The sequence below is a fragment of the Hemibagrus wyckioides genome, linkage group LG06, assembly GCF_019097595.1.
Source record: "Hemibagrus wyckioides isolate EC202008001 linkage group LG06, SWU_Hwy_1.0, whole genome shotgun sequence".
Taxonomy (NCBI): domain Eukaryota; kingdom Metazoa; phylum Chordata; class Actinopteri; order Siluriformes; family Bagridae; genus Hemibagrus; species Hemibagrus wyckioides.
Window position 1 is genome coordinate 19,069,021 of NC_080715.1, and position 24,664 is coordinate 19,093,684.

Consider the following 24,664-nt stretch of genomic DNA (forward strand, 5'->3'; position numbering starts at 1 on the left):
CACATAAATACTAGGCGTAGGGGGGTTGAGTTTGTCCTTTGGTAGTGGAGGGAAGGGTGAAGAAGGGACCCTTGGAGGGGGACATCTGTCCATTAAGATGCTACTCGTGGATACACCGTTTTTCCCAAGGTGTCTGCAGGAGGAGAGGAAAACAGTATCCCAATTTAACACCTCTATTTCAGTTAATTAGTTCAGCAATTTATTTATGGAGTAGGTCTGGCAAAAGAAAAGAATTATTTTTATACTAATTGATGGATTTCGTCTAAGCACGTACAACATATTGTCCTAATTATGGAAATGCCTACTTTTTAGATAAAGAAAATAGCCTTAGCCAATCTCATTATTTATAAGGTCGGAATCACTGCATATTCTATAAACCCACATAAAAGCAGTAAAGCACTCGGTAGCAGAAAATGAAATTAGTTATAACTATTGACCCAGTAGCGCAGATGACATTTTACATTCTTTGTATACATAAACAGTAGTTTGAACAATATAAATACATTCTTTACTAAATCTTAGTTAAAAAGCTTCAAGCCCTTACATTACTGTACTGTAGTTAGCGATGTGATATTTAATTAAGCATACCCTAGGGTTAGTACGAGTCTGTTGTATTAGTCTGTAGTACTGACAGACTGAAATGCTGCAAAGAAATCTATATTTTCGGTATTTTGTACATTTCTAAAATATTCCAGATTGGTTACTTGATTATTAAAAATAACCCTTAGTCGAGGTCCTCATTGGACAGAAAGATGCCTTTTCCACGCTTCTGTAAATTTATAAAATAAAGTAACAACAAGCTCTTGGGACCAAGGAATGTTATATACTGCCTAGTCCTAGAAACAACTAGCTCGTAATGACAGTCACTGATTCCCACCTGCAGGCTTTAAGCACTTCCCTGGAGCTTGGGTAGATGGAGACAGATGCCCATGGAACAAGCGAAGGGTTTGGAGCTTTAGAGCAGACTAAAGGGGAGTCCACCTTCATTGGGCTTTGCGAGTCCTCCAGGCCTTTCCCATTGAGCCTGGGGCTGTTAAGGCTGCCAGCGCTGTTGTGCTCCGCAGATTTGGGAGAAGGTGTGGCTGTAGACATGGCTGAGCACGGTGATGAAGCAACAGAGTTCTCCTGCGTCTTAGAGCCCATTTGTAGGTGAATGCTGTTAACCGTTGTGCCAAGAGCAACCACCCCACTGTCTTTACTAACATCATTACTACTGGCTTTTCCCATATGCAAGGCCGAGAGTGGAAGATTGTCTGGACTGAGCTGAGCTGGTGAGCAAAGTTCGGGCACAGGAGCACCTGCCGAGCCCTGATGGACGTGATTAGGCCGTCCTGCAGTGGCAGTGCTGTTGGGCATCCCCGCCAAATGCCCATTTGAGGAAGGCATGCTCTCTTTGGTCAGAGCAGGGCCTTGATGTCCACCTGAGGTAGAGGAGTGAGGGACAGGGGGAGAGGGAAGGGGATTGAGAGACTCCTGTGAAGAATATCCACACTCATTTGGAACGCTTGTGCAGGTAGGCGGAGACGTCCCTGTGGAAGAAAGTGCCCGTTCACCATTGGGACCTGCTGAATGCGAACCTGGACTTTTGTTAAGCCCCTGTCAAAAACACAAGAAAACAAGAGTTATAAATAAAAGAAACCATCTTTGTAGCTTGGTGAGATAAATGACGAGGCAATATTTCTGCCATTTGTGGGTGTGGCTTTTAGGAGTGGGGTGTCTCACCTGAGTGGAGTTGACATGTTGGCTTTTCCACAGCTGATCATTCATTGTGCTGCTGCTGCTGGTAGGGGTTGCACAGTTACGAGGTAGTGCGTTTTGCTGCAGGTAAGGCACATTTCCATTGCTCCCTTGCCCTGGTAAGTGATTATTGCCCACAGAATTTCTCTCTGTGTTAGCCAGGGCTCCAGCAGTACTGCAGGGGGAAGGGCTCGCAGGAGCAGGTCCGTTGGCCATTGGCTGTAGGGTGCAGGGTGTACGAAATGAGGGCTGCGTGGTGATCGGTGTGTTCGAGAGAGCAACTGGTGCATGGCGCGGTGATGGGAGCGATTTTGAATCGGGCAGTGATGGGTCACTTTTTGGACAAGGTCCATTGGATAAGGTGGGCCGCACTTCACCAACAGCATTCAATCTCATCTGTTCAAAGGAGATAAATAAAAGTCTTACATTTTATACTGTATTATCCACACTGCAGTCCAGAAGCAAGTAAGAATTACACAAAACAGGTTACAAAATAATTATGCAATGCAGGCAATTATTCGTATGTAACAGCACACACCTGCTGATGCTGCTGCATAAGAATGAGTTGTTTTTCCAACTGTTCTAACATTTGAAGCTGCACTGGCTTCAGGTTTGTTCTGTTAGCCCGCAACTGTTCCAGGAGCTGTAAATACAAAGAATTAATTCTGCAAATGTGAACTCTATCCAGTTCCCGAAGAAGAAGAGAGGAAGACGACAAAGACAAAGAGGAGCTCATTCTACCAACCTGAAGCTTCTGGGGATTTAGGTAACAGTTAGGAACTTGCTGTTGGACTGGATTGGTGGAACAGATTTCAGCCGAGTTCTGCGCAGTTGTTAAATAGGCAAAACAAGTTGTAAGGCTATGTATAAAGTTATTTAAACCATGCTAAATTATACATGATGATCTTCTATACCTTGGCTGGACTGGTAGTTCTCTTCCTCTTGCTAGGACTGGATTGGTCGAGCGACTGGCTAGAGGACAGCATGTGTGGAGGCAGTGACTGTGCTGGGAGCTGGGACTGACCTTCACCATGCTGATGAGATTTTCCTGCTTGCTATTGGTAAAAAAAAAAAAAAAGAAAAAGTACAACACAACAACTTGGAAAAGGTCACACAAAGGAGTTTACTGGAGTTGAACTACATGGTCAGTCTAAGCAACTTACAAAAGGACTACCTTTAACTTTAAAGGCTAAAAGCCAAATGTTGGTGAAGTCTAAATTCAAGGTTTCTTTTTTTTTTTTAAATACATTTTCCAAGCCTTGCACTACATCAAGGATACTTGGCAGGAATAATGGAATAGTGACATGACCAACAAAAACAATGCATATTAAGACAATCTGACACTGAAACACTTCATCATCAAACAGCTGCTCAAGGGAAAAAGTTAATAAGAACAAGGAATATTTTACACCTAATGTCTCCTTACAACTGTCCCCCAACATTCACAAATGCTGCCTTCACCACAAACCTCCACTTTGATCTAGTGCATTGGTCATAATTTTCTGTTCATGCGGATCCCATGAACAGTAATGATGAATGATATGAGTGACTGAGTGAGCTGTTGTGCTGATGAAATCAACAGTCAAATAAAATTAAATTGTTAAATCATCAAAGATTGAATCATGGATTACAAATTAGTGTAAAGAATAAAACATGGCGTGAAGCAGCATGTCCCGAAGTGTTTGCAATCTGCCGGAGATTTTTTAAGTTAATAAAGAACGACATGTCATTAATTTCAATTGTTTATAGTAGCATTCAAGGCCAGGGAATGCATCTGAAATAAGTTAGCATAATAAGTTCCTGTTATTTTTTTATGGTGCAAGAGCTATAAGACACTTATTCCTTGTCAAGTTCTTGAGCATCTGGAAACCACAAAGTCCTCTGTCCTGAAGACGTTCCAGGGGAAAGTCTCTTTCTAACTTTTACAAAGTGCTAACACCGGAGATCAGTTCTGCATGTTAAACATCTCCTTACAGACAACTTCACAAATATCAAATGATCATCATGTTAATAGTCTCAGATTGTGTGGAACATTCAAGATACAAGTCCCAGTGAACAAGCAGTTAGGAGAGAAAAAGTGTCATAAAGTGCATCAATATAAACCTGTGGTTTGACTTGCAGCTACCACTTAAAACTGCACTGTACTGCTTGAAAAAAAAAAATCTGACCAATACGATTAGAAAATACAATAAGCACTGAGGCGTAAAAACCTTTAACGTGGAAAAAAAAAATTATTTATGTGCAAAGACTGAAGGTGTTCAAAGTGTAAAATATTTATATATTTATAATCATAAGATACATCTAAAGCTTTTTGGAGAAACGCACATTTGTATAGTGTTAATAGCATATTAAATAAATAACTAGAAAATACTAGAATCCTCATAAAGGGTGTGGGAAGTGGGGGTGGATGTCTACAGGCCCGTCTAGCTGAGCTGGTCTCACCTGCTGTGCTGTGTTCAGGGCTCCCTGTCTGGAGGTAAGCTCTGCTGGAATTGGTAGGCTCCATGCCTCCTCAATACTAGGGAGCATTTTACTTTTACTCTGTAGACTACCTTGCTGTAGATTACACAACTGAGCCTAGAAAAGATGTGTAAAAATATCACAGTTGAATTTATAAGTGGTTGATTATCTTAAAAAAGATCTCCACACATCAGTCTACATATTTGAAAATCAAACATTCCAGGTCATGTAATGGAAGTATGTTGGAAAGTAAAGATGGCAATGGCAGAGGCTTGGAAACAGCTCAGGTATATTTTTAAAAGAAAACTTGTATGTAGATATTAAGACACATATGTACACAATGCACGGTTTGGAACAGAAAACTCTAAACATGATCTTTATGTCAAATAGAACCCATAAAAGCTGAATATTAAGAGATTAGTATAGTTATGTTGGTTGGTACCTGTAGACATTTAATACGGGCAGTGAGAGCAGTAACGTTAGAGCAGGACTTGCTGCAGGTGGCGTTAATGTAGCATTTGATGGCATCCTGAGGCTGGTTGCAGGACTCGTAGAGGGTTCCCAGGTCCATCCAGGCAGCGGCATGGCTGTGATCCAGCTGTACTGCACATATATAGGCCTGAAGTGCGTCCATCGGCTGGTTCTGTTGCTGATATAACACACTGCAGACAAAGGCATCAGAGGGAGGGTATGACTAAGAAAATTAGAATCGACAATGAATTTCAACAGGAGAATAAAAACCCATGACTGATATAGCAATGCCCTTATTTGGGATTTTCTAAGAGTTTAACTACACCAACTAGCAATACCGCATTTCCATACATCCTATCTTTATAGTGCTTACCCTATTGAGCACCACGTATCAGCACTAGCCTCCGACTTATCAATGGATTGCCTGTATGAAATAAACGCATCCTGGACCTTTCCAATACTGGAGTAGCACCTGTGAAAAGGGAGGAAGTAATTCAGCACAATCATCCGACTAAGGTCTGCCCTCACAGTTACTGTGAAAATATTTAAGAACATAAACACAACACAGTTCTAGGTTGCTACAGATTCAAGAAAATATAAAATCAATCATACTACGTCCTGCCTTATATAAAAACAATTTTGTCAGCTACAGCATTGTTCGGATGTAACAATTTAGTCTCCTGGGAAAACCAGCAAGCAAGCTTTGGTTACCTTGGTTACCCAACCTGCCTTCAACTGGTTCATTAAAAGTAATTAAAAGTGTCAACAAAAATATTTGTGACTCTATATAATTAGTATCTCCATACTGTTGAATAATAAATATAATAATGCTTGCCAAGACAAGACATTTCACACAAGACCTCAATGCTTAAAAAGAAAGTTTTAGTACCTGCCCAGGAAGTACCAAGATTGTCCAGAGTCAGGATCTGTTTCCAGAGACTTCTGCAGACACTGAATAGCATAGCTGTCTTTGTTAGCTTTATCTCCTAGCTGTTCGACTGTGTGATGCATCCAGCCTGTAGGAGCATTAAAGGGAATCAATCAAACCAGTCATCACACACTACAATAAAATGACCTACAAGAACCTAAGTGTTAACTGTGCTGGATCCATGAACCCCTGAGAAAGCCCACTTAGGAAAACTTCTGGATAACAAAAAATGCAAGTGGTCTGTCCACTTGCTCATCTTTGCCAATAGGAAGGTAAGAGGAGACGAATGAATGAGAAAGAGGAGGTTCTCTCACTACCACAAGCAGCTTCAAAAGATCCCATAAGAGACAGCCAGAGGTTGTTAAGGACAGCAAGACGGGTGTGTTAGACAAAGCCTCTCCTAGCCTCTGATCCGAGCTGAGCTTTTAACATCTGTGCCAAGCGCCTACGCCTGTAACCACGGCAACCGTACGAGTGCCGACAATTACAGGTCAGTGTGGAAATGGTTTTATGACAGCGTCTCCTTGAGCCCCCACCCCACCCCACCCCACCATCCTTCTAGGGTAAATTCTAGACTGGCAGCAGATTTAAGAGGTCCTTGAGGGGGTGGGTGAAAAGAGACCCACCAGGTGGGTTGGATGTTTTTGTGTGGTCAGTTGTGCAACTAAGGTAAGGTAAAGTATAAACTGGTTTGCTGTTCCATCAGAAAAAAATAGAATTAAATCTGTGATTAGAGCTTTTTTGACAAGAGTGAGTGAACACTATTGGGAAAAGGTTAAAGTTTATTGTGGTATAATTAAGAGCTATTAGGTAAGATATTGAATATTGGCTTTGTAGATTTAGGCCATAAAATCAAATCACCATTTTTACGCAATCAAAAGGTAAACAAAAAACCCATTAAGTATTAGTTAACCAACAAAGATATTCTAGAACTAGACTTACAGGTTGCACAGAAGATTAAATTAAAAGTTAGGAAACTGAAGAATGCAAAACTTACCCAGTTGTTGGAGAGTAGTTGCCTTCACCTGTACCGGGAGATTCTCGGTCTGTAACAGACTTTCATATGCTTCTTTTGCCGCACGGTACTTCTTCTGCAGAGGGAGTGAGGACAGGACGTTTAGCAGACAGAAGAGTCAGCACTTTTATGGCCCATAAGGGTGGATACAAAGGGGCTCCTCAGACTGACTACAATGAGAGTGCTTGGCTTGGAGGATAGGATTTAACTAGTCAGACCAGACAGAGTGATAGCATGCATGACAAGACAGAAAGACACTGGGGGAGGGTCAGTCTAGGACAGAACGAACAGGACAGACTAGACTCAACAAGAGCACATTAACACATGTACACACACACACAGGAAATATGAGAAGCCAACTCAGAATATTTGTTTTTCTTGGTGACCTTGAGACTAAGCCATAGACTGGCTAAGTGCTAAACAAGACCCGGTCCACATATAAGCATAAAAATAAAGCTAGCACCTCAGACAGTTCATGGACAAACCCCTTCCCTGTGTATGAGGTATTAAATGTATTTGAAAGTAAACGGAGGAACTGGAGTCCAAAACAGGCACCAGTAAAGAGATGTATGAAAAATTTCTATCATCCAGGTCTTGCTAAGGACAGCAATTTCTATTTACCTAAATATCCCTCCAATCACAAGGTTCTCTAACAGACTAATTTTCTGTCTCTGTCTAAATCACTTGCTTCCAAAGATGTTGGAGAATTTGAGCCCTCTCTTTAAAAACATAAGTTTATTCCAAACAGCTTGTGAACTCTGATTAATCTGATGGGATGAGAATGTTAAGGACAGTGTGCTGAGCAAACAGCTAAAAACAGAAAGTAGCACTGAAAGTTGTTTAAGAATAACTAGATTGTTTCTACATCCTGATTTTGGGGGAAAATGTCCTGAATAAGTGATGCCACAGAAAATATATCCAGGGATTCTGTTGCAGGCATCTTCCAAGTTCAACTTTGCGTTCTAATGTTTTTGGGTCAGTGTGCGATAAAGGGTCACTAAAAGTCTCATGTCTAAAGTGCACAACACTTTAAAAAGTGCATAATAAATTCACAGTTAAATTTGAATCACTAATGAGGGCTAATTTGCAGCAGTGCACCATGCCTACTGACCCAAATAGATCTCTTATTTGTGAGGTTATTTATTATTTTAAAATAATAATAATAATTTTATGCAAAATAAACCATGCTGAAATGTCACTTAACAGTTAACTCGTACAAAAACATGAACCAAATCAAAGATGAAAGACACAATGCAAATACAGAACAGCACTCACCTGAATTTCATATAAATGAGCAATGTGGAAGTGAACTGCATAAAGGGAAAAGAGAAAGAATACAATCACTAAAGAAACACACAACAAAATGGCAAAGGAGGAGGGAAAAAAAAATGTCACATGCAAGAGTGCTATTTCTCTACACCAGAAGACAGTCACTGGTACGCTGAGAGGGAGAAGGTTAATGTGCTCTGTGTGCACTTCTAGCCCATCATTACTGCTGGTGTGGAGAGCTGCACAAGGCTGAATCCTGTAAGGCAGTTTCCTTGGCAACTGGAGTCTTAGGGAGTATGGAAATGGCAATGGGGAGGAAAAATAAATTACAGAAATATCCGTTTGTATCCAAGCCGCCTAGTCTCTTTTCAGTTCTCCTCAAAAAGCACTGATGAAAGCACCACTGTAATCTGGCACACGGACGCATCCAGATACTCGCTACAACTGGATTATATGCATAAAGGAGGATTGCTTTCTTGCTTAATGGTACTTACTTTCAGCTTTAGACAAAGTGCAGGGTGTGGAGTCAATCAAAGCCAGCTGAAAATGCTGTAAGGAGAGAGAAGAGGTGTGACTAAAGATCATGTTAATTCACAGACAGGGGCTCATTTTACAGAAGTGGAATTTTCAACAAGATTCATTTTTGCAGTCGTAAATAGGGCATCATGTTCAGACAAAGATGAACTCTGAGGTCTTAGTTTCAACCTCAAACTGACTAAAAGTGCAGAATACTCAAAGATGGATGATTCGCCATCGTTTCAAGCAATACAAGCGGAAACTATCAAAACAGAATACACTAGGTGGTGGGAACACACATTTACATATTAAAATTTAAATCCACAATGGGATGAGCAAAGGGATCTGATAAAAGCATACATTTAATGCACAAATGTATAACAACTGTGGGCTGCAACAGTTGTCTTGAACCCATTTCACTTGATAAATTTGGAAAAAGCCACTGAACCCAAAATATAAAACTGCTCCAGAAATTGGACAGGAATAAAAAAAAAAATAACCAACTTACGAAAATGAGATATGTGTAAAGATGCCTCCTGTACAGAGAAGAGCTCAACACATTTCTCATTATACTGAAATCATAAATGAAAATGTAGAAAATAAAATTTGATCCGATTCTTGATCTTATACGTACAAGGATATTTGGTCCAATCAAAACTGATGGCCCACAAATTGTTTCATTAGACACTTGAGCTTAATTAAACAACAGGTTTTGCAGGGAAAACGTGGTCACCTGTCAGCAAGCATAGCAACAACTGAAGAGACACAGCCATGAATTACAATATGTTGCAGTACAGAAATAGGAAACATAATATCTGTCCACAGAGCTTTACCAGTAATAGCTTTCAAAACCCATACTGGCAAGATCAAAGCTCGGGATTCCATTTAATAAAAATCATAGATAAAATGGCAAGGAATAAAAATAAGGAATCTCCTTTTAAATGTGTACTAGTGGTACAGCCTTTTGCAGATAAAAATAACCTGAAACACTTTCCACTTACCTCTGTCCTGTCGATTCCGGTCAACCATTACAGTTAAGACACACATTCGGCATAATGGCAACAAAAAGACAACAAAAATGATCCTACACAAAAAAAAATAAAAATAAAAAAATCTACAGAGTACCTACCAATCCCATAGACACACACCAGGAGAATATCAAGCCATTAGTGCTATGTAGTTTGCGTTTTGAAATCCCTCAGCCAGCTGACCATCCTATGTGAGCTCTATGGCACTCAGCGGGCAAGAAGATAATGCAGCAGGACTGCCAGCTTCTGTCTCCCTCCAACACTGATTACTATTCAAGAGAGCAGCAGCTGAGAGATGACATGCTGCTCCCTTTCTCACTCACAGACACACACCTCCAGGCTTTTTAATCACACACTTCATATGCTTGCAGTAAGCTCTCCCCGTACTCTCTTCAGAAAGCCAGGGAAAGAGAGACGGGGGGAGAAAAGAGAAGCAGCAGAACTGCTGCACTAGTCAATCCCTTTGGGGTGGGGGGAGCAGCAATATGCTGTTTCTAATTGTGGAACATCTCTCACTTTCTCTCTCAGTTCATGTTAGGCTTTGGAACAGTCCTGCCCTCATGTTGTAAAGCTGTAGGCTTCTTTATTTGATCAAATCAGGAGCAACACCATGCTGGAATATTAAAATGATGTCATATCTATTCATTACTGGAGACAGATTCAAAGACAAATGTTGTGGAAATCTGTTCCAGGAAGGCACCAATAAAAATAATGGAGCACTGTGAAGGGTGTATTATTAATCACATCCTGTTTTAACCCTATACAACGGGATCGGATGGCAAGAAAGAAGGTGTGACGGGCACATGAGCTATATCTGTGGTGAGCTGTGAGGTGCAGTGCTGGTTCCTTGCCTTTGTTCCCATAAGTGGGACACACACATTCAGTGTGTAATCGGAAGGCTGGCTACCAGCCAGAACTGCCTTCAGCACCCTCACAGAGAACAGAGGACATTCTGCACGTGCAGCACCAGCAACTTATTAATGCTCACTCACTCGCTTTTTACTCATTCTGCTCACAGCACCCTGGAGAGCCAGAAGCAAAGGGGCTGACTGACATACACACACACACACAGGTGATGATTGAGGACTGCAGATATAAAAATCACCAACTCATACACAACACCCAAATACACAATAGTAAACTGTCACCATGCTAACTACGGTGGGAAGCTCATTTTACTAATTCTAGTGTTTTGTGCTCAGGGAGAATAAACAGATGCTGAGCGACAGGAAAACAGGAAAGGACAAAAAGCACAAAGTCAATATTGCGCATTAAATCCTCGGCACAGAGGCTCTTCTCCTCCCTTAATAGGCAACATGACCCAGATGGCAACTCAGCATGCAAACCACTGCACTAAAAAGGATTGAGAGATGCTTAAAGGACCCCATCTCTGAACCTCAATGGACTGCAGGAGAGGCCAGAGAAAAACACAGAAAGCAAAAGACAATACCCTTTTTGGATAGACAGTTGTTGGATCCTATGTTACACATGTACACAAAAGTATACTCTCTCTCTGTGTGTGTGTCCCAATTTAAAAACGTTCAACTACAGTATTCAAACTGCAGAATTTTCATATAGCATGCATGACAAATTGGCCATATTTTATCTGTGTACACAATACCAATATATATATCATGTAGAATCTGAAAATTAAACTAACCCTAAATGCAGCAGATATATAACTGACTACTGAATTGTGAGGACTGGTCAAAGGAAAGTGGACAAACCTTTAGGCTCAAGTCATAGTCCGTGTTGACTTTAAACATCAGCCCCAAACGCAGATGGATCTCCTTGGCTCTAGAGAAGCTGGGATCAATGTACAGCACCTCCTGAAAGGCTTTTATCGCCCTGCAGAAATCAGGAAAGCATAAAGAGGTATTTGAGTGGAAACGTACTCCCTCACAACACACAAAACGGCATTTCAGGCAGCAGCGAGGAATAAAATGCATTCAAATCAAGACTGGTATAATTTTCATTTGAACGTTAAAACATGTACATGAGGTATTCATTTAACCCGGGCATACACGCTGAAAGACATCAGTAGCTGCAGAAGTCATTTGGTTACCATGGCAACGTTTGGGCAAAAATGTAAATGCATGTCAGCAGGTATTCACGATTCAGGACCTGAATTCCTACACGGACACATTTTTCTGCAAACAATCCCTATTAAACTGCACATGTGGCCAACTGGTAGCAGTAGGGTTCTGCTTGTTTCTGTGTCCTCAGTGAATGCAAACACAGGTCGTTTGTGTGAAGCACAGCTCTGTGAACTCATTGAACCCAAACCCCAATTTCTCCTCCCTGCCTGCTGCTGTGCTCTCTGCTGAGATGACCGATACCAGACTGTGAAACATAACGTACATGTGAGAATGCAGAGCTTAAACTACAAAAAAAACTGAGGAATAATTTCCACAAGAGGAGGATCGATTGGTTAAAAGACCAACTGCGAGATACAAAGCACAAAAAATCTTCTCTAATGAACGGGTTTAGTGTAAAAACATGTTTCTGGACTTTGATTGCAGTGTTTCACGTGAAAAAAAAAATGTATGGAAAAAAATGTACTTCTGAAAAATACGGACTTCAATTTTCAACACATCACTGGGTGTGCATTTGTACAAAAGAATTGATTACATAATTAACAGTTACATAGTTATGGTTTGCTTTTTCTGGAATATGCTTTTGAAGCATTCGTAATGTAATCATGATTAATGCTATGTTTAAATGCTTATTTGTGTATTTATTTGCTAATGTGGTATTAAGTAACCATTTATCTGTATATGCTCTCCCTGGTCAGCATGGCTCAGCAAGGAATAAAAGCTCAAGGCTATTATTATCCCTGCTGAATGTTCATGCCACTTTCCCATGGGGGGGGGTGTTAAGGACAGCTAAGGACAATCAGGATGCTTTATTCACTATACTAAGCAATCAACAAACTATCTTCTCCCATATCCTGGCTCAAATGGTCTCAGGGCAAGAAGAGTAATTCATCACAGGCATCAAAGTACAGCATCGCTCACTTAGTTGTGAAATTTTGAGAACATGGGAGCTCGTGGGCCATCTGCGGCACTAATCTGCGACATACCATCAGGTGTAAAGTAGCTATTTTACATGTAGTTGTTGCCGGCAACATTACAAATATTTTGTCCCATTTGCTTTGCTGCCATATAACTATAAACATTTTACTCAATATGCTAATTTGTACTTAATATGCTAATACTTCTATGCTAATTTGTGCTACAAAACATTTCTAGCTGTCTGTTCAGACCTGCAATAGAAATCACACTTTATTGGACGACAAAAATGTACACATCAGTTGTTACTTTCAGAGTAACCTAGCATTAACAAAGACAAACTTTAGAGTTAATTTAACATCACCATATCCATGCTAACTAGGCCCAAGTAAGATGCTGTGCTAATTAAGTAACAGAAGGTGTCAGATTACAAATCACACCATTTTTTTTTTTGCTTCATTAAGACAGAATGCAAAAACATCATGTGCAGGAATCAGTCAGATACACACTGTAAAGATTGTTCAAGCCACATAGCATCCTTAACAGGCTGTAATCAATTCCATCTATTATCTATGCAAGTTCTGAAAGTAGATCATGACGCTTTATGTAATGGCTAACAAACTATTCAACTGCATTAGGTGATAAGCATTTGCAGCCTTTGACTGTAATAAACGTTATTAGTGGGTAGTTATCACCACACATACAGTGCAACTTATACATGTCAAATAACATTGGTTTTCACAGTAAGTGTGCTATAATGTCGTTCATAAAAGGTTAACAGTCATTACAAATCCATATTTAACTGCCACAGATGTCAAATGAATGCTTCTCTTAGTTAATTAATATTTTACTAATATTTTACCAGCTGCTCTGGTAAGAACCAGCATTTACCACAGAAGTGTTTTTGAGCCTGACTAAGACTAAAGGGCTATTATTTGTACAACTCAAATGCTCTTAAACGTAAAACATTAGAACAATGTTTCTTTTTTTCTTAGAAAAAAAAGTAGTTGTTAATGCTATTCAATACCATGTGGCATGCGAAAAAAATGCATTGATAAAATAGAAGGATGGTGATGAACAAAACACATTCACAAAATCTAAAATAGTAAAGAAAGAAGGAAACTCACCACTGAAACGCATTGTAATGGAAGTAAACCATGCCAAGGCCATATAAGAAGGCAGCATTCTGGGGAAAAAAAGAGGAGAAAACAGTTAAATACTGGTACAACATGAGTAGGTATTTACAAGATAGCTAGAGTTCTGCGAATTCTTAAGTAGAGATATGCAATTTCTGCCACATGTAGGTGGCGCTGAACCCAAGAATATTTTGTCTACTTAAAATAATGCTTTTTATTGATTCATCTGTTCTGAGATACCAACTGGATTTCTATAACTTGGCAGTCCATGCTTGCTTAAAGAACACACATTATGCCCATTATGCCCCCCCCCAAGTTCGATCAAAGTACAGTGGTAGTAATTTCATAGGATTAGTGGCAATACATGTTTAACACAAATCTAACTAGGTGAGGGTGAGGTGTTGATTTTAGATCATGTATGAATAATGTTTCCACAATCTGTTTTTTTTTTTTTTAAGGTGTCCAGGTTTTCTACACTGACCATGGTGGTTAAGAGGACTGAAACAGAACTGGGTTAAATGTAAGCGTTTCTGCCGCATGCAACACAGAAAAAAAATGCATCAGAACAGCATTCTGTGTAGATTAAACTTGGTCGTTAATAAGCAAGACAAAGCCTCTTTAGATTCTGAGACATGTACGATTTTAGCCTGACCTCAACCCCGTTTTCCCTTTTTAATAGGTTTTTATATTACTCCAGGTTAGGAGATCTGAGGAGATAAAATTGGGACTACAGAGTTAACCATTTCAGCAGATGCTTAAACAACCAGAACGTTAAACATTTGTCAAAAATTAAATGGACCATGATAAGTATGGCATAAATACAACAATTATCAAACATCACCATTTACCACCAGGTAGCAAGGCTTTTAAATTTTTTTAATGCTGGAGAGACCACGTTACCCCATGTCCAATGACAGCACTGACTCGCACTCCAAATACAGAACAATAATACAGTAGAAATGACATGTCTATAGGTTTCTGAACCATCTAACTGAAACAGCTTGAGGTATTATTTTACACTCACACTAGTATCCAGCATCTTCTCTAGGCAAAAAATGTAAATAAATAAAAACCCACTGTTAACTGTAGCTCCTGGGAGCATGGTTTAGAGGGAATCTGCAGGAAAGGTGATGTGTATAGAATGATTTTGAGGGATAGTAACTAACATGGCACACCCACACTGTTTTCCCACCTATCTCCCTTTTTGTCTCTCTAATAAAAAGTAGGAGCAGTGAGCTGTGCAAGCATGTGCGAGAGTGTGTGCTGCCAGAAGAAGAGATTTGCTTTTCTTTCACTTCACGTTCATGTCTGTCTACAGCGCTGAGGGACATGAGCAACAAGGATAAAATGCTTACATAAAATCTCACCGTTGGTCTGCTGTCCTTTTGAGCAGCATGCTTTTATATCAACCATGACCATATATTGTATTTTTTTAAACACACTTTCAGTGTAAAGCAGGGGTCCTTAACCACCAGCCCATACAAAAATAATAAAAATGTATTTTTAATTTTTTTTTACTTTCCATCACAGTCTATAGGGCGTTTTATTTTGAAAAATTTGTTGCAGGTTTTTTTTCCCCCCACACCGATGAATTAAGCTCTCGAGCTAACCCTAGCAATAGTGGGTAAAAACAAACATGCTGAAGAGCTTCTCTAAAAAGGAGGAAAGACCCAGTGATGAGACAGCAGACGTTTCCAAGACTGCCTACAAAAAGAAAGCTTCATTTAAAAAAAAAATAAAAGGAGTCCTTCTTAAATTACGGGTTCATTTCAACAGGTGATTCAAGCCTGCTCTGTATAACGTGCTGACCGGCTAGCCAAAGACGCCATAATATATACATAAAGTGCATAATACACAAGGTAATAATCACATTACCGCATTAATAATCACAATAATTAAATTCTATATCATGCATTGAATTTTGTTATGCATGTGAATAACACCCCCACTGGTCTGTGGAAAAAGTTTTGCACAAAACCAGTCTGTGGTGCAAAAAAGATTGGACTGGCCTAGAGGATGTCTGCTGTTTCCTTTGACCACATTGGGGTTATGAGGTAGCACATGTTAGATGCTGGTCTTCCATCACAATTTGTAAAAAAAAAAACAAAACATTCAACAAAAGACACAGCTGGAACTAAGCTAAAATGCCTTCTGGTAATTAATGAGCAATCAAGTGGTCAAGAATTGAGCAAAACAAGAGCAACACGCACTACAGATGCAGCGTTTCCCTGAAACATTCCCAATTTTTCCAGGTCTACAAATGTTTTCAGGAAAACTACAGCACACTGTAGAATTCTGAGCGGAGAGTTAAATGTTAGATAAAATGTTCTTAATATCTGGTAGTGCACTTGGAAGATCAGAGGTGCAGCTAGCTCTGTATTCGGATCAGCAATTGACTGGTAGCTAGTTTTGACTATTACTTAAATCTAGGAGAAGTTATGACTACAGCCCATTTTATCAGAATTGCATCTCTCCTTCTCTTAAAACTGGCTTTAGAGCTATTTTCGCCAATAACAATGAAGCACGACATTTTTAAAATGTTATTACACTTTAAAAGTTTATCTGCAAAAATATAAAATACAAATTTTTGGAAGCTGTGTTTGTATGCTTAGTCGAGCTGCTGGCGTTTTTTGCAGTACCTTCACCTATGGAATACTGGTTTTGCTGAATCTCTATTAGACTGCGTTAATGGCTTATTACAGTGGGAAAGACATGCCCAGAGCACAGTTATAAGGCAATGAGGCCTTAAAACACTGCGTTAATGGGAACTGCGTTAATGCGAACCACACACCGTCTTTGTTAATGACAGCATGCATACCTAAACATAGCTAATTTGGTGGAAAGCCGAGAGTTGCAAACATGAAGTGTATATTATGCACAAAAAGTGTACATCACAATACAGTTTAAAGTGTCCCCAGTATGGATGGACAGTTTACTATAGGTGATGGAACACACCTCATGTTCTGCAAGAAAAAAACAACAACATTTCAACGTTGCAGGGATCTCTGATGGTGTCTTTTTGGTAACATGTTTATAATAGGAAATGTCTGACAATATTAAATATGTTATCCAAACAGAAAAAAAGAAATTAGATTTTATGATTGCTATAAAAAATAGAGTAACATTTCATTTAATTTTCACCAGTGGCTTTTGTGTTTGTAAATGGTCAATTAATACTGTGCGTATTGTTGAACAGGGTGACATACAGAGAAAACTTTAAACCCCCTAGTGCTGAGTGCCCTCAAGTTATTATTGAAGCTAATATCAGCAGAAGCCTTGATAGATAAGATTAGAATTAATTCAGCACTACACAGCCATCAATAAGAATGCATTTGTAACAATATTTTTGTCTCTATAACATCACAAAGTTGATTACTAAACAATCTCACCCTGAACGACATCACAATGTGTTTGTTGTCCAGTGCAACCAGTGTGGACAAGGCCACAGAAAATCCTGTTCATGTTGGTCATTCTTTTGCTTTGTCGCATTCACATTACCATACTAAAGTGGGTCTCAATACACCGCTGCCATCATTGCTATTTAGACATACTACTCTATGTGCATTATGTGTCCCGGAACACTTCAGGACCTCAGTTAATCAAGCACATATATTTTGTTTCAAGCACAGTCATAAGCACCAAGGAACACCGAGTACAAATGGCGGTAGAAGTAGACGAGGCAAGTGCCATTTCAGGCTCGGCAGACACAGAGTGCTGACAGCCCTGAGCTCAAGCCAAACTGTATCAGCTGCATCAATCACACAGAGGAGAAACAGCTACCAACCAGAAGAGAGTTTCAGCCACCAACATGTGACATGAGTACATTAAAAATGATCAAAACACAGCAAGCAAAATCAAGCCTAGCCACAAATAATTCTAGATGGAAAAACTAACTTTTTGAACATCACGAGGAAGAAACTTTTCAGATCTGAGCTTACACTAATTGGGTACACATGAGAAAACTATGAGTGATCTAGAGTACAAGAGCGAGCAGCGCACATGTTCAGCTTGTCAACAGACAACCAAGCTTGGGAACCCAGAAATGCCATTTCGCAGAATCTGAGTGCTTGCCTTCCCACACAAAACTCACTGACTAGCATCAACATGCATCTAGTCCAGAAACTAAAACAAACCACAGAAACAAAACAAGCTCTGAATGAAACTTTACAGAAAATCTCTCACCTTCCAGTAGTCTGACTGTAAACTGTAGTACCTCTGGTATGCAGATAATGCTGAGAGAAGAGACAGAAATTTGTTAGATGCAATAAGTGATGCAGACTCTTCACACATCTGGGATATAAGATTAATTTCAAACACAGTTACTGTTACAGGCAGAGCAGTTAGGGTCAGATCGGATAATCAATGGAAAACATGGGATTAAAACAAGTCATTCCTGACTCACCTTTAGGGTAATTGTCTAGCAAGAGGTTGAAGTGGCCTAACTGGCAGAACACCTCAGGTTCAACTTTTCCTTCGGATTTCAGGATGTAGGCATCATAGCAGCGAATGGCCTGGAAAAAGATGTAAAAATAAATACACGTGGCTAACCGCAAAACAAGTATTTCACACCACAAAAGTCTACGGTTGTTTCTAAAATTGTGCAGAGTAACAACTTGTAAGATGGCCTACAGATTTAAAAAGAAATCACACACAGGCATATAGATGTTTGTATGAACAGTCGTCTAAACGGGAAAAGAAATGAATTATTTTACAATAATGAGTGGAAAGTACTTTAGTGTAACGAGGAGGGTACTTCACAATTTGCTCACTCACAGAGTGTCTCTTCTGACATTATTAGTGTAATATTCATTGCGGAAAAATAATACACTAGTCTTAAAGCACTCGGGCGCTCTCTCACACACACGCTGCAGCTTTGTGACATTTCAGCATGACCCAACCTGACGACACTCAAAGAGCAGGTATGTATGCTGTTAGAATAAATCTACCTCAGATTCATTAAATGGTTATGACAGCAAAACCTGCCAGTCCACCACTGTTCCTTCCATGGACCACTTCTGATAGATACTGACCACTGCAGACCGGGAACACCCCACAAGAGCTGCAGTTTTGGAGATGCTCTGATCCAGTCGTCTAGCCATCACAATTTGGCCCTTCGTCAAACTCGCTCAAATCCTTACACTTGTCCATTTCTCCTGCTTCTAACAACGCTTAGGACAAAATGTTCACTTGCTGCCTAATATATCCCACCCACTAACAGGTGCCATGATAACCAATGGCAATAACCAATGACACTTTCATGTGTGGTGTGTGCATATATATTAGAGTTGTGCAATTTATCGTTATTATCGATTAATTCGAATTCATGGTTTATGTCGATGTTGAACGAAAAATCGATTTTACAATTTCACTTTGGTTTTGCACAGCGAGCTTCCGTAGTTCTGCGACACAGTAAAATTTGTGGCAACTAAAGGAAGCAGCATGACTAATTTATTCCAGCACCTCAAACACAACCACGTGGTTGAATGGGAGGCATGTGTGGCGCTGCGAGCCCCAAAACACCGGCTAAAAAGCAGGTAAAAATAGAGGACACATTTTCCCCACTGTATCCCATATGATAAGCAGGGACCTCGATGGAAAGATATTACTGATGCTGTGGCACATTACATCGCTAAAGACATTGTGCCCATTAACACAGTTGTAAAATGCTGTCTGGCACCTGTTTGATTGTATTTAACATGCAAGTTGCATGGTTTATAAAATTGTTTTTCTTCAGTGATTTTTTTTTTCAGGCGACAACTATTTATTTTATAAAATGTGATTTAAGTCAAGTCTGCAGTTTGCACTTTACAAATCTCTCATATTTTGTTACATTAATTTATTTTGCTAGAATAATTAGAACTTGTAAAGACTGGTGAAAATTTGCACTTTATTAATCCCAAAAAAAAAGGTTATGTTGTTGTATTGATTATTGTATTTCTAAAATAACAAGAAAACTTGTTAGCGAAAGTAAGTTTGGACTTTTAGTCCAAATAAGCAGTTCATGTTTGGTTATATTGTTTTTGCTCAAATAAAAAAAAAAAATCTATCCTATAGTCTCTAGTGTTTTATTCATTTTTTTTTAAAGAAAAATAATAGTTTTAAAATCTAATTGTGTCTAAAATCTAAAAAAATCTGAGATTTTAATTTATAGGACATATCACCCAGCTCTATATCTATCTATCTATCTATCTATCTATCTATCTATCTATCTATCTATCTATCTATTTAATTTATATTCACTATTGTTATTTAGAGTGTATATTTAAAGGAAATGACAACATCAAAATAACCCAAGACCATGCAGTATTTGCAGAGCTTTAATAATTCAAATAAAACAAAATGCAAATCATTTGTAAACAAAAAAAGTTTACAAAGTTATTTTGGCAGCTAAATAACATTAAGAAATCAGTATTTGGTGGAATAACCGTGATTTGCATGTGTTTTGGCTCCATGCTCTCCACCAGTTTTTCACATTGCTGTTGGGGAACTTTATACCACTCTTTTGTCAAAAAAGCAAACAGCTCAGCTTTGATTGATGGTTTGTGACCATCCATCTTCCAGTTGATGACATTCCAGAGGTTTTCAATAGGGTTCAAATCTGGAGATTGGGCAGTGCTTTTTTTCAGACTTTTTTCCATAGCTATAGCTAATTATATTATATTATTATATATATACACACACATATATATAATGTATATATATATATATATATATATATATATATATATATATATATATATATATATATATATATATATATATATATATATATATATATATATATATATATATATATATATATATATATATATATATATATATACACACACATATATATATATATATATATATATATATATATATATATACACACATACACACACACACACATATATATATACACATATACACACACATACATATGACTAAAAGACAATCATCACATTGAACAATCACAACTTGACCATTACTATTATATTATAAACTCATTACTACTCAAATGGAAAAAGGACCGATAAATGGAGCATAAAAATGCTTCTTTTTCTTTAATTAACATGTGTAAATAGACTAGCAAAGTGATTTGCTAAATGAATTAAAATACTACGTCACCATTCAAATAATGGCAGGCCTGACAGGTTCTGAACAAAGTTGGTCATATATTGATGGGAGAACACCGAATCAAACTGTATCCTGTCTAGAATGTAGCAAGTGCAACTTAACGTTCATTTTTGCTCTCGACACAATAATAATGCTAATCATTTAAGGTGCAAAATCGACAGAATTATAACAGGTGGACTACTGCATATACAGATGGGCAACAGTAAATGGGGGGGGGGTAATCTGTGGCTCCATCTATGCTGTGGAAGAGAATTTACTTTGCTGGATTGAGTACACTTGTCCACTTAGAGAGATATTAACTGCAAATCTAAATTTCTTAAAATCTTAGTCCTGATGGGAGTAGTTGTCTGAATGACCCATGTGCAGAACACAAGCACCACTGAGGCTATTCTGGCAGCTTGCTGTGACCAAGTGCTTTATACTGCTTTTCCTCTCGTCATCCATCTATATATTTTACGTTTTTTTCATTTGGGTCTAATTTAACATGGTCTAACCTATGTCTATTTTGGGGGGAAAAGTCATACTAACATTTCCTGTGCAAAGAGCAGAAATAAACCAAACCATAGCACAGTTTACTTGAACTAAGACCGCAGTACCATTAAAGTAGCTACACAAGCATTACGATTTCCAGATCACCAAATTACTACACTGTGTGCAGGGATTAAAACTTAATAGCTGAGCCAGGTTTGATGAACACTCATTAGCCAATCAATGACTACACAGCCATGGTTTCTGATCTCGAGATACATACAGAACACCACCTTATTAGGAACATCTGAACACCTACTTCTTTCTGCAATTATCTAATTAACCAACCGTGTGGCAAAAGTACAATGCATTACATATCATTCAGATATCCAGGAGCTTTTGGTAATGTTCACCATACTAAAGCACCATCATCCATTAGAATGGGGGGGGGTATGAGTATTTCTACAACTCCTGAGCTACTGGGATTTTCTTTTATACCAGTCTTTAGAGTTCATTCAGAATGGCGTGGTAAAGAAAAAACATCCAATGAGTGATACTTTTGTAGATGGAAACACATTGCTGAGGTCAATGGGAGAATGGCCATTCTCTGGTTCAAGCTAACAGAAAGGTTAGAGTAACTCAAAAACCAGCTGCAACAGCAGAAGACCACATTCCACTTCTGTCAGCCAAAAACAGAAAGCTGGGGCTGCAGTTTGGACAAGCTCACCAAAACTAGACTGGTCAAGAATGAAAAAAAAAATGGAGCCTTAAATTTGCTAAGGCATACGGATGTCCAGAATCTGACATCACAAATCCATGGACCCAACTTGCCTTGTGTCAACAGTCCAGGTTGGTGGAGGTGGTGTAATGGTGTTGGGAAAGTTTTCTTACCACACTCTGGGTCTGTTAATACCAATCACATGAAGGCCACAGACTATTTGAATAATGTTGCTGACCATGTGCATTCCTTCATCACCACAATTTATTATTTTCTTATGGCTACTTCCAGCATGATAGTGCAGCATGTCTCAAAGCAAAAGCTGTCTCGATCTAGTTTCATAAACCTCCTATTAGGTCGGCGTTCTTCAGTAGTCTTCATAGTCACTGGATCTGAAACCTGTTGTACACCTATGGGATGTTGTAAAACAGGAAATTCACAGCTCAGAGCAAGTGCACCTGAAAAATCTGCAGTAATTGATGCCGTCATTTCAGCATGGATCAGAGTCTCAAAGGAATGTTTCCAACATCTTGTGGAATCCATTCTATGAAATACTGAAGCTGTTTTGAGAGCAATTGGAGGTCCTACCCAGTATTAGTGTAGTGTTCCTAATAAAGTAACATGCATCCATTTTATAGTGTTTTGAAATCACTACTTCTGTGTTTCAGGTTGCCTGAAGCCTTGGGTCAGGGCTCAGTGCAGACCCCACTTAAGTTCTTCCACTTAAGGCTTTGTGCACAGGGGCATTGTCATGCTGACAAGCTTGGGCCTCTTAGTTCCAGTGAAGGGAAACTAATGTAACAGATTGTGTGCTTCCAATTTTGTGTTAAGGATTTCAGGAAGACCCATATATGGATGTGATAAGGTGTCCAAACTAGTGTATCTGCACATTTCAGGAAAAATGAAAGACTGCTATTTTCAATTATCAAACCATTTTATTGTCTTACATGAAGTTCTCATTTTAAGAGACTGCCTGTTTCCAACAATAAAATTGTGAACAAATATTAGCATACCTCAGTGCGATAGCTAGACTCAACCCCACCTGGTGGTCAGCAACATCCAATCCAACCAACGGACATGTGTGCGCATCTTAACAAATAATTATTCTGTATAGATCTACAAAGCCAAACGTGTGACACACAAAGTTTCTTTCTTTATCTGCACTTTAAAGATATACAACTTTAGCAGTGCAGACAACTGGGTTATAGAGCTAGTCTGACACCTTCACAATGAGGAGTTTCGACTGCTTAACAGATGTTTAAACGCAGCATTACGGCTTATTTTTTATACATGCTTTTAACAATCCCTACACGATATGACCGCTGCGTATATCCTGTGGCTGTTCGATGCGTTATGTGTACAATACCGGTGTAAACAGTAGAGGCAGTATAACGCCACGTGAGTGTTTAGCACTAAAAGCACAAAAAACGATGCAAGAAATGGAGCTTGTCAGTGCGTTTAACATAGATGTGAACAAAATCGCTACACATTACAGCACTACTTGGAAAACTGATGGGGAGAGATTTTTTTGCCTCCGACGTGCCATCTAGTGGATGCTGTGTTTAATCCTCCAGATTTACACAAGATATGCAAGCGAATATGCAAACAACGGGACTCGCGCACCAGCTGTGTGCGCACACCTAGGCGTTGCAGCTTTAATGGAAAGGAACCCACCTGTTCTACAACCGACTGATCTTAAAGCATGTGATATTTCTGAGCCAAATATGTGCACAAAAGACCCTGTACTGAGCTATGCTCATAGTCAGATGAAAATTGGTGCCCACTTACCCACATCCTACAATCCTGTGAACTGAGCAGAACCTAACCAGTTTACTAAGCAACTAAGTTAGATGAATACATGGCTAAGCTACTCATAGTGCACCATAATCATCATTGCATGATACTCTCAAGAAACCAGACTCACACTATCTTGACATGCAAGCAAGCATCACAAATCTAAAGTGGCTCACACTGGTCTTGCTGTATTACAGAGTATGGACCTAAAGACCTGGAGACGGACTACCACCAAAATGAGACCAAAGACACATTTCCAAGGTATTTCATTCAATTATGATGACCTGAATACCGCAACCATTCAAATAACTAGCCTAAGAGTGTCCGAATGAGGCAGGTTCTGTCCACTTTCAGGTGAGCTTTATCACAGATTGACTGCAGTGAGAAAGAAGTTCAGCCCTAAAACACCACAAGTGCAGGAAATGAACCAAAGACACCACATTTATAGGGCTGTGTGCAGGGTATAGGTTGGTGCAAGCTGCTTACCGGACCCACAAGAGCTAATCTAAGCCAAAGGACAGAGAACCAGTGACACACAAAACATTTAAAATTATCTGTGTCTATTATCATAGTTATTTTTGTAGTGAGAACTCCATGTTGTGTGTGGGCTTGGGTGATCGCTGTAATTTTACAAGCACTTGGCCCACGATGCCATTTATTAGGGCTGATACTGTGTCAATGTTAGTGATGGTAAATTATCAGATGGCCAACATACCACAGATTGTTTAAAAAAAAAAATGAATTAAATGCATTTAATACTCATACTCAGATTATAACTGAGAAAACGATTAATAATGACAATAGAAACTTCACAAAAACCTCTCTCAAAAGCCCTATTAGGACTAGATTAGTTTCACATGGCAAGGCAGGGTCATGTAATTTACCACCAGAGTATCTCTGACATTTTAGTCCCACCCAAATCAATGTCATTTTTTTTTTTAATACATAGCACTAATCTGGAACAATTCCACCATATTTTGTGTTTAAAAAAAAA

At 39.1% G+C, this 24,664-nt stretch overlaps 1 protein-coding gene across 3 annotated transcripts in view; it reads right to left on the reverse strand.

Annotated features, from left to right (window-relative positions):
* Positions 1–24,664, reverse strand: part of kdm6a (lysine (K)-specific demethylase 6A) — a 37,239-nt gene that overhangs the window by 10,077 nt on the left and 2,498 nt on the right. Inside the window, exons 3-19 of one of the 3 annotated variants that reach the window (XM_058391055.1) lie at positions 17,974–18,082; positions 17,754–17,803; positions 13,563–13,621; positions 11,152–11,272; positions 8,375–8,429; positions 7,887–7,921; positions 6,594–6,687; positions 5,558–5,684; positions 5,042–5,140; positions 4,640–4,859; positions 4,180–4,314; positions 2,652–2,792; positions 2,483–2,560; positions 2,276–2,380; positions 1,723–2,133; positions 878–1,596; positions 4–133 (exon numbers count right to left, since the gene is read on the reverse strand). In XM_058391055.1, the coding sequence (XP_058247038.1) occupies positions 4–133; positions 878–1,596; positions 1,723–2,133; positions 2,276–2,380; positions 2,483–2,560; positions 2,652–2,792; positions 4,180–4,314; positions 4,640–4,859; positions 5,042–5,140; positions 5,558–5,684; positions 6,594–6,687; positions 7,887–7,921; positions 8,375–8,429; positions 11,152–11,272; positions 13,563–13,621; positions 17,754–17,803; positions 17,974–18,082 (2,688 nt within the window). Of the gene's footprint in view, positions 1–3; positions 134–877; positions 1,597–1,722; positions 2,134–2,275; positions 2,381–2,482; positions 2,561–2,651; positions 2,793–4,179; positions 4,315–4,639; positions 4,860–5,041; positions 5,141–5,557; positions 5,685–6,593; positions 6,688–7,886; positions 7,922–8,374; positions 8,430–9,525; positions 11,051–11,151; positions 11,273–13,562; positions 13,622–17,753; positions 17,804–17,973; positions 18,083–24,664 lie in introns of those variants that run through there. The other 2 variants (XM_058391056.1, XM_058391057.1) reach the window with 2 other exon arrangements.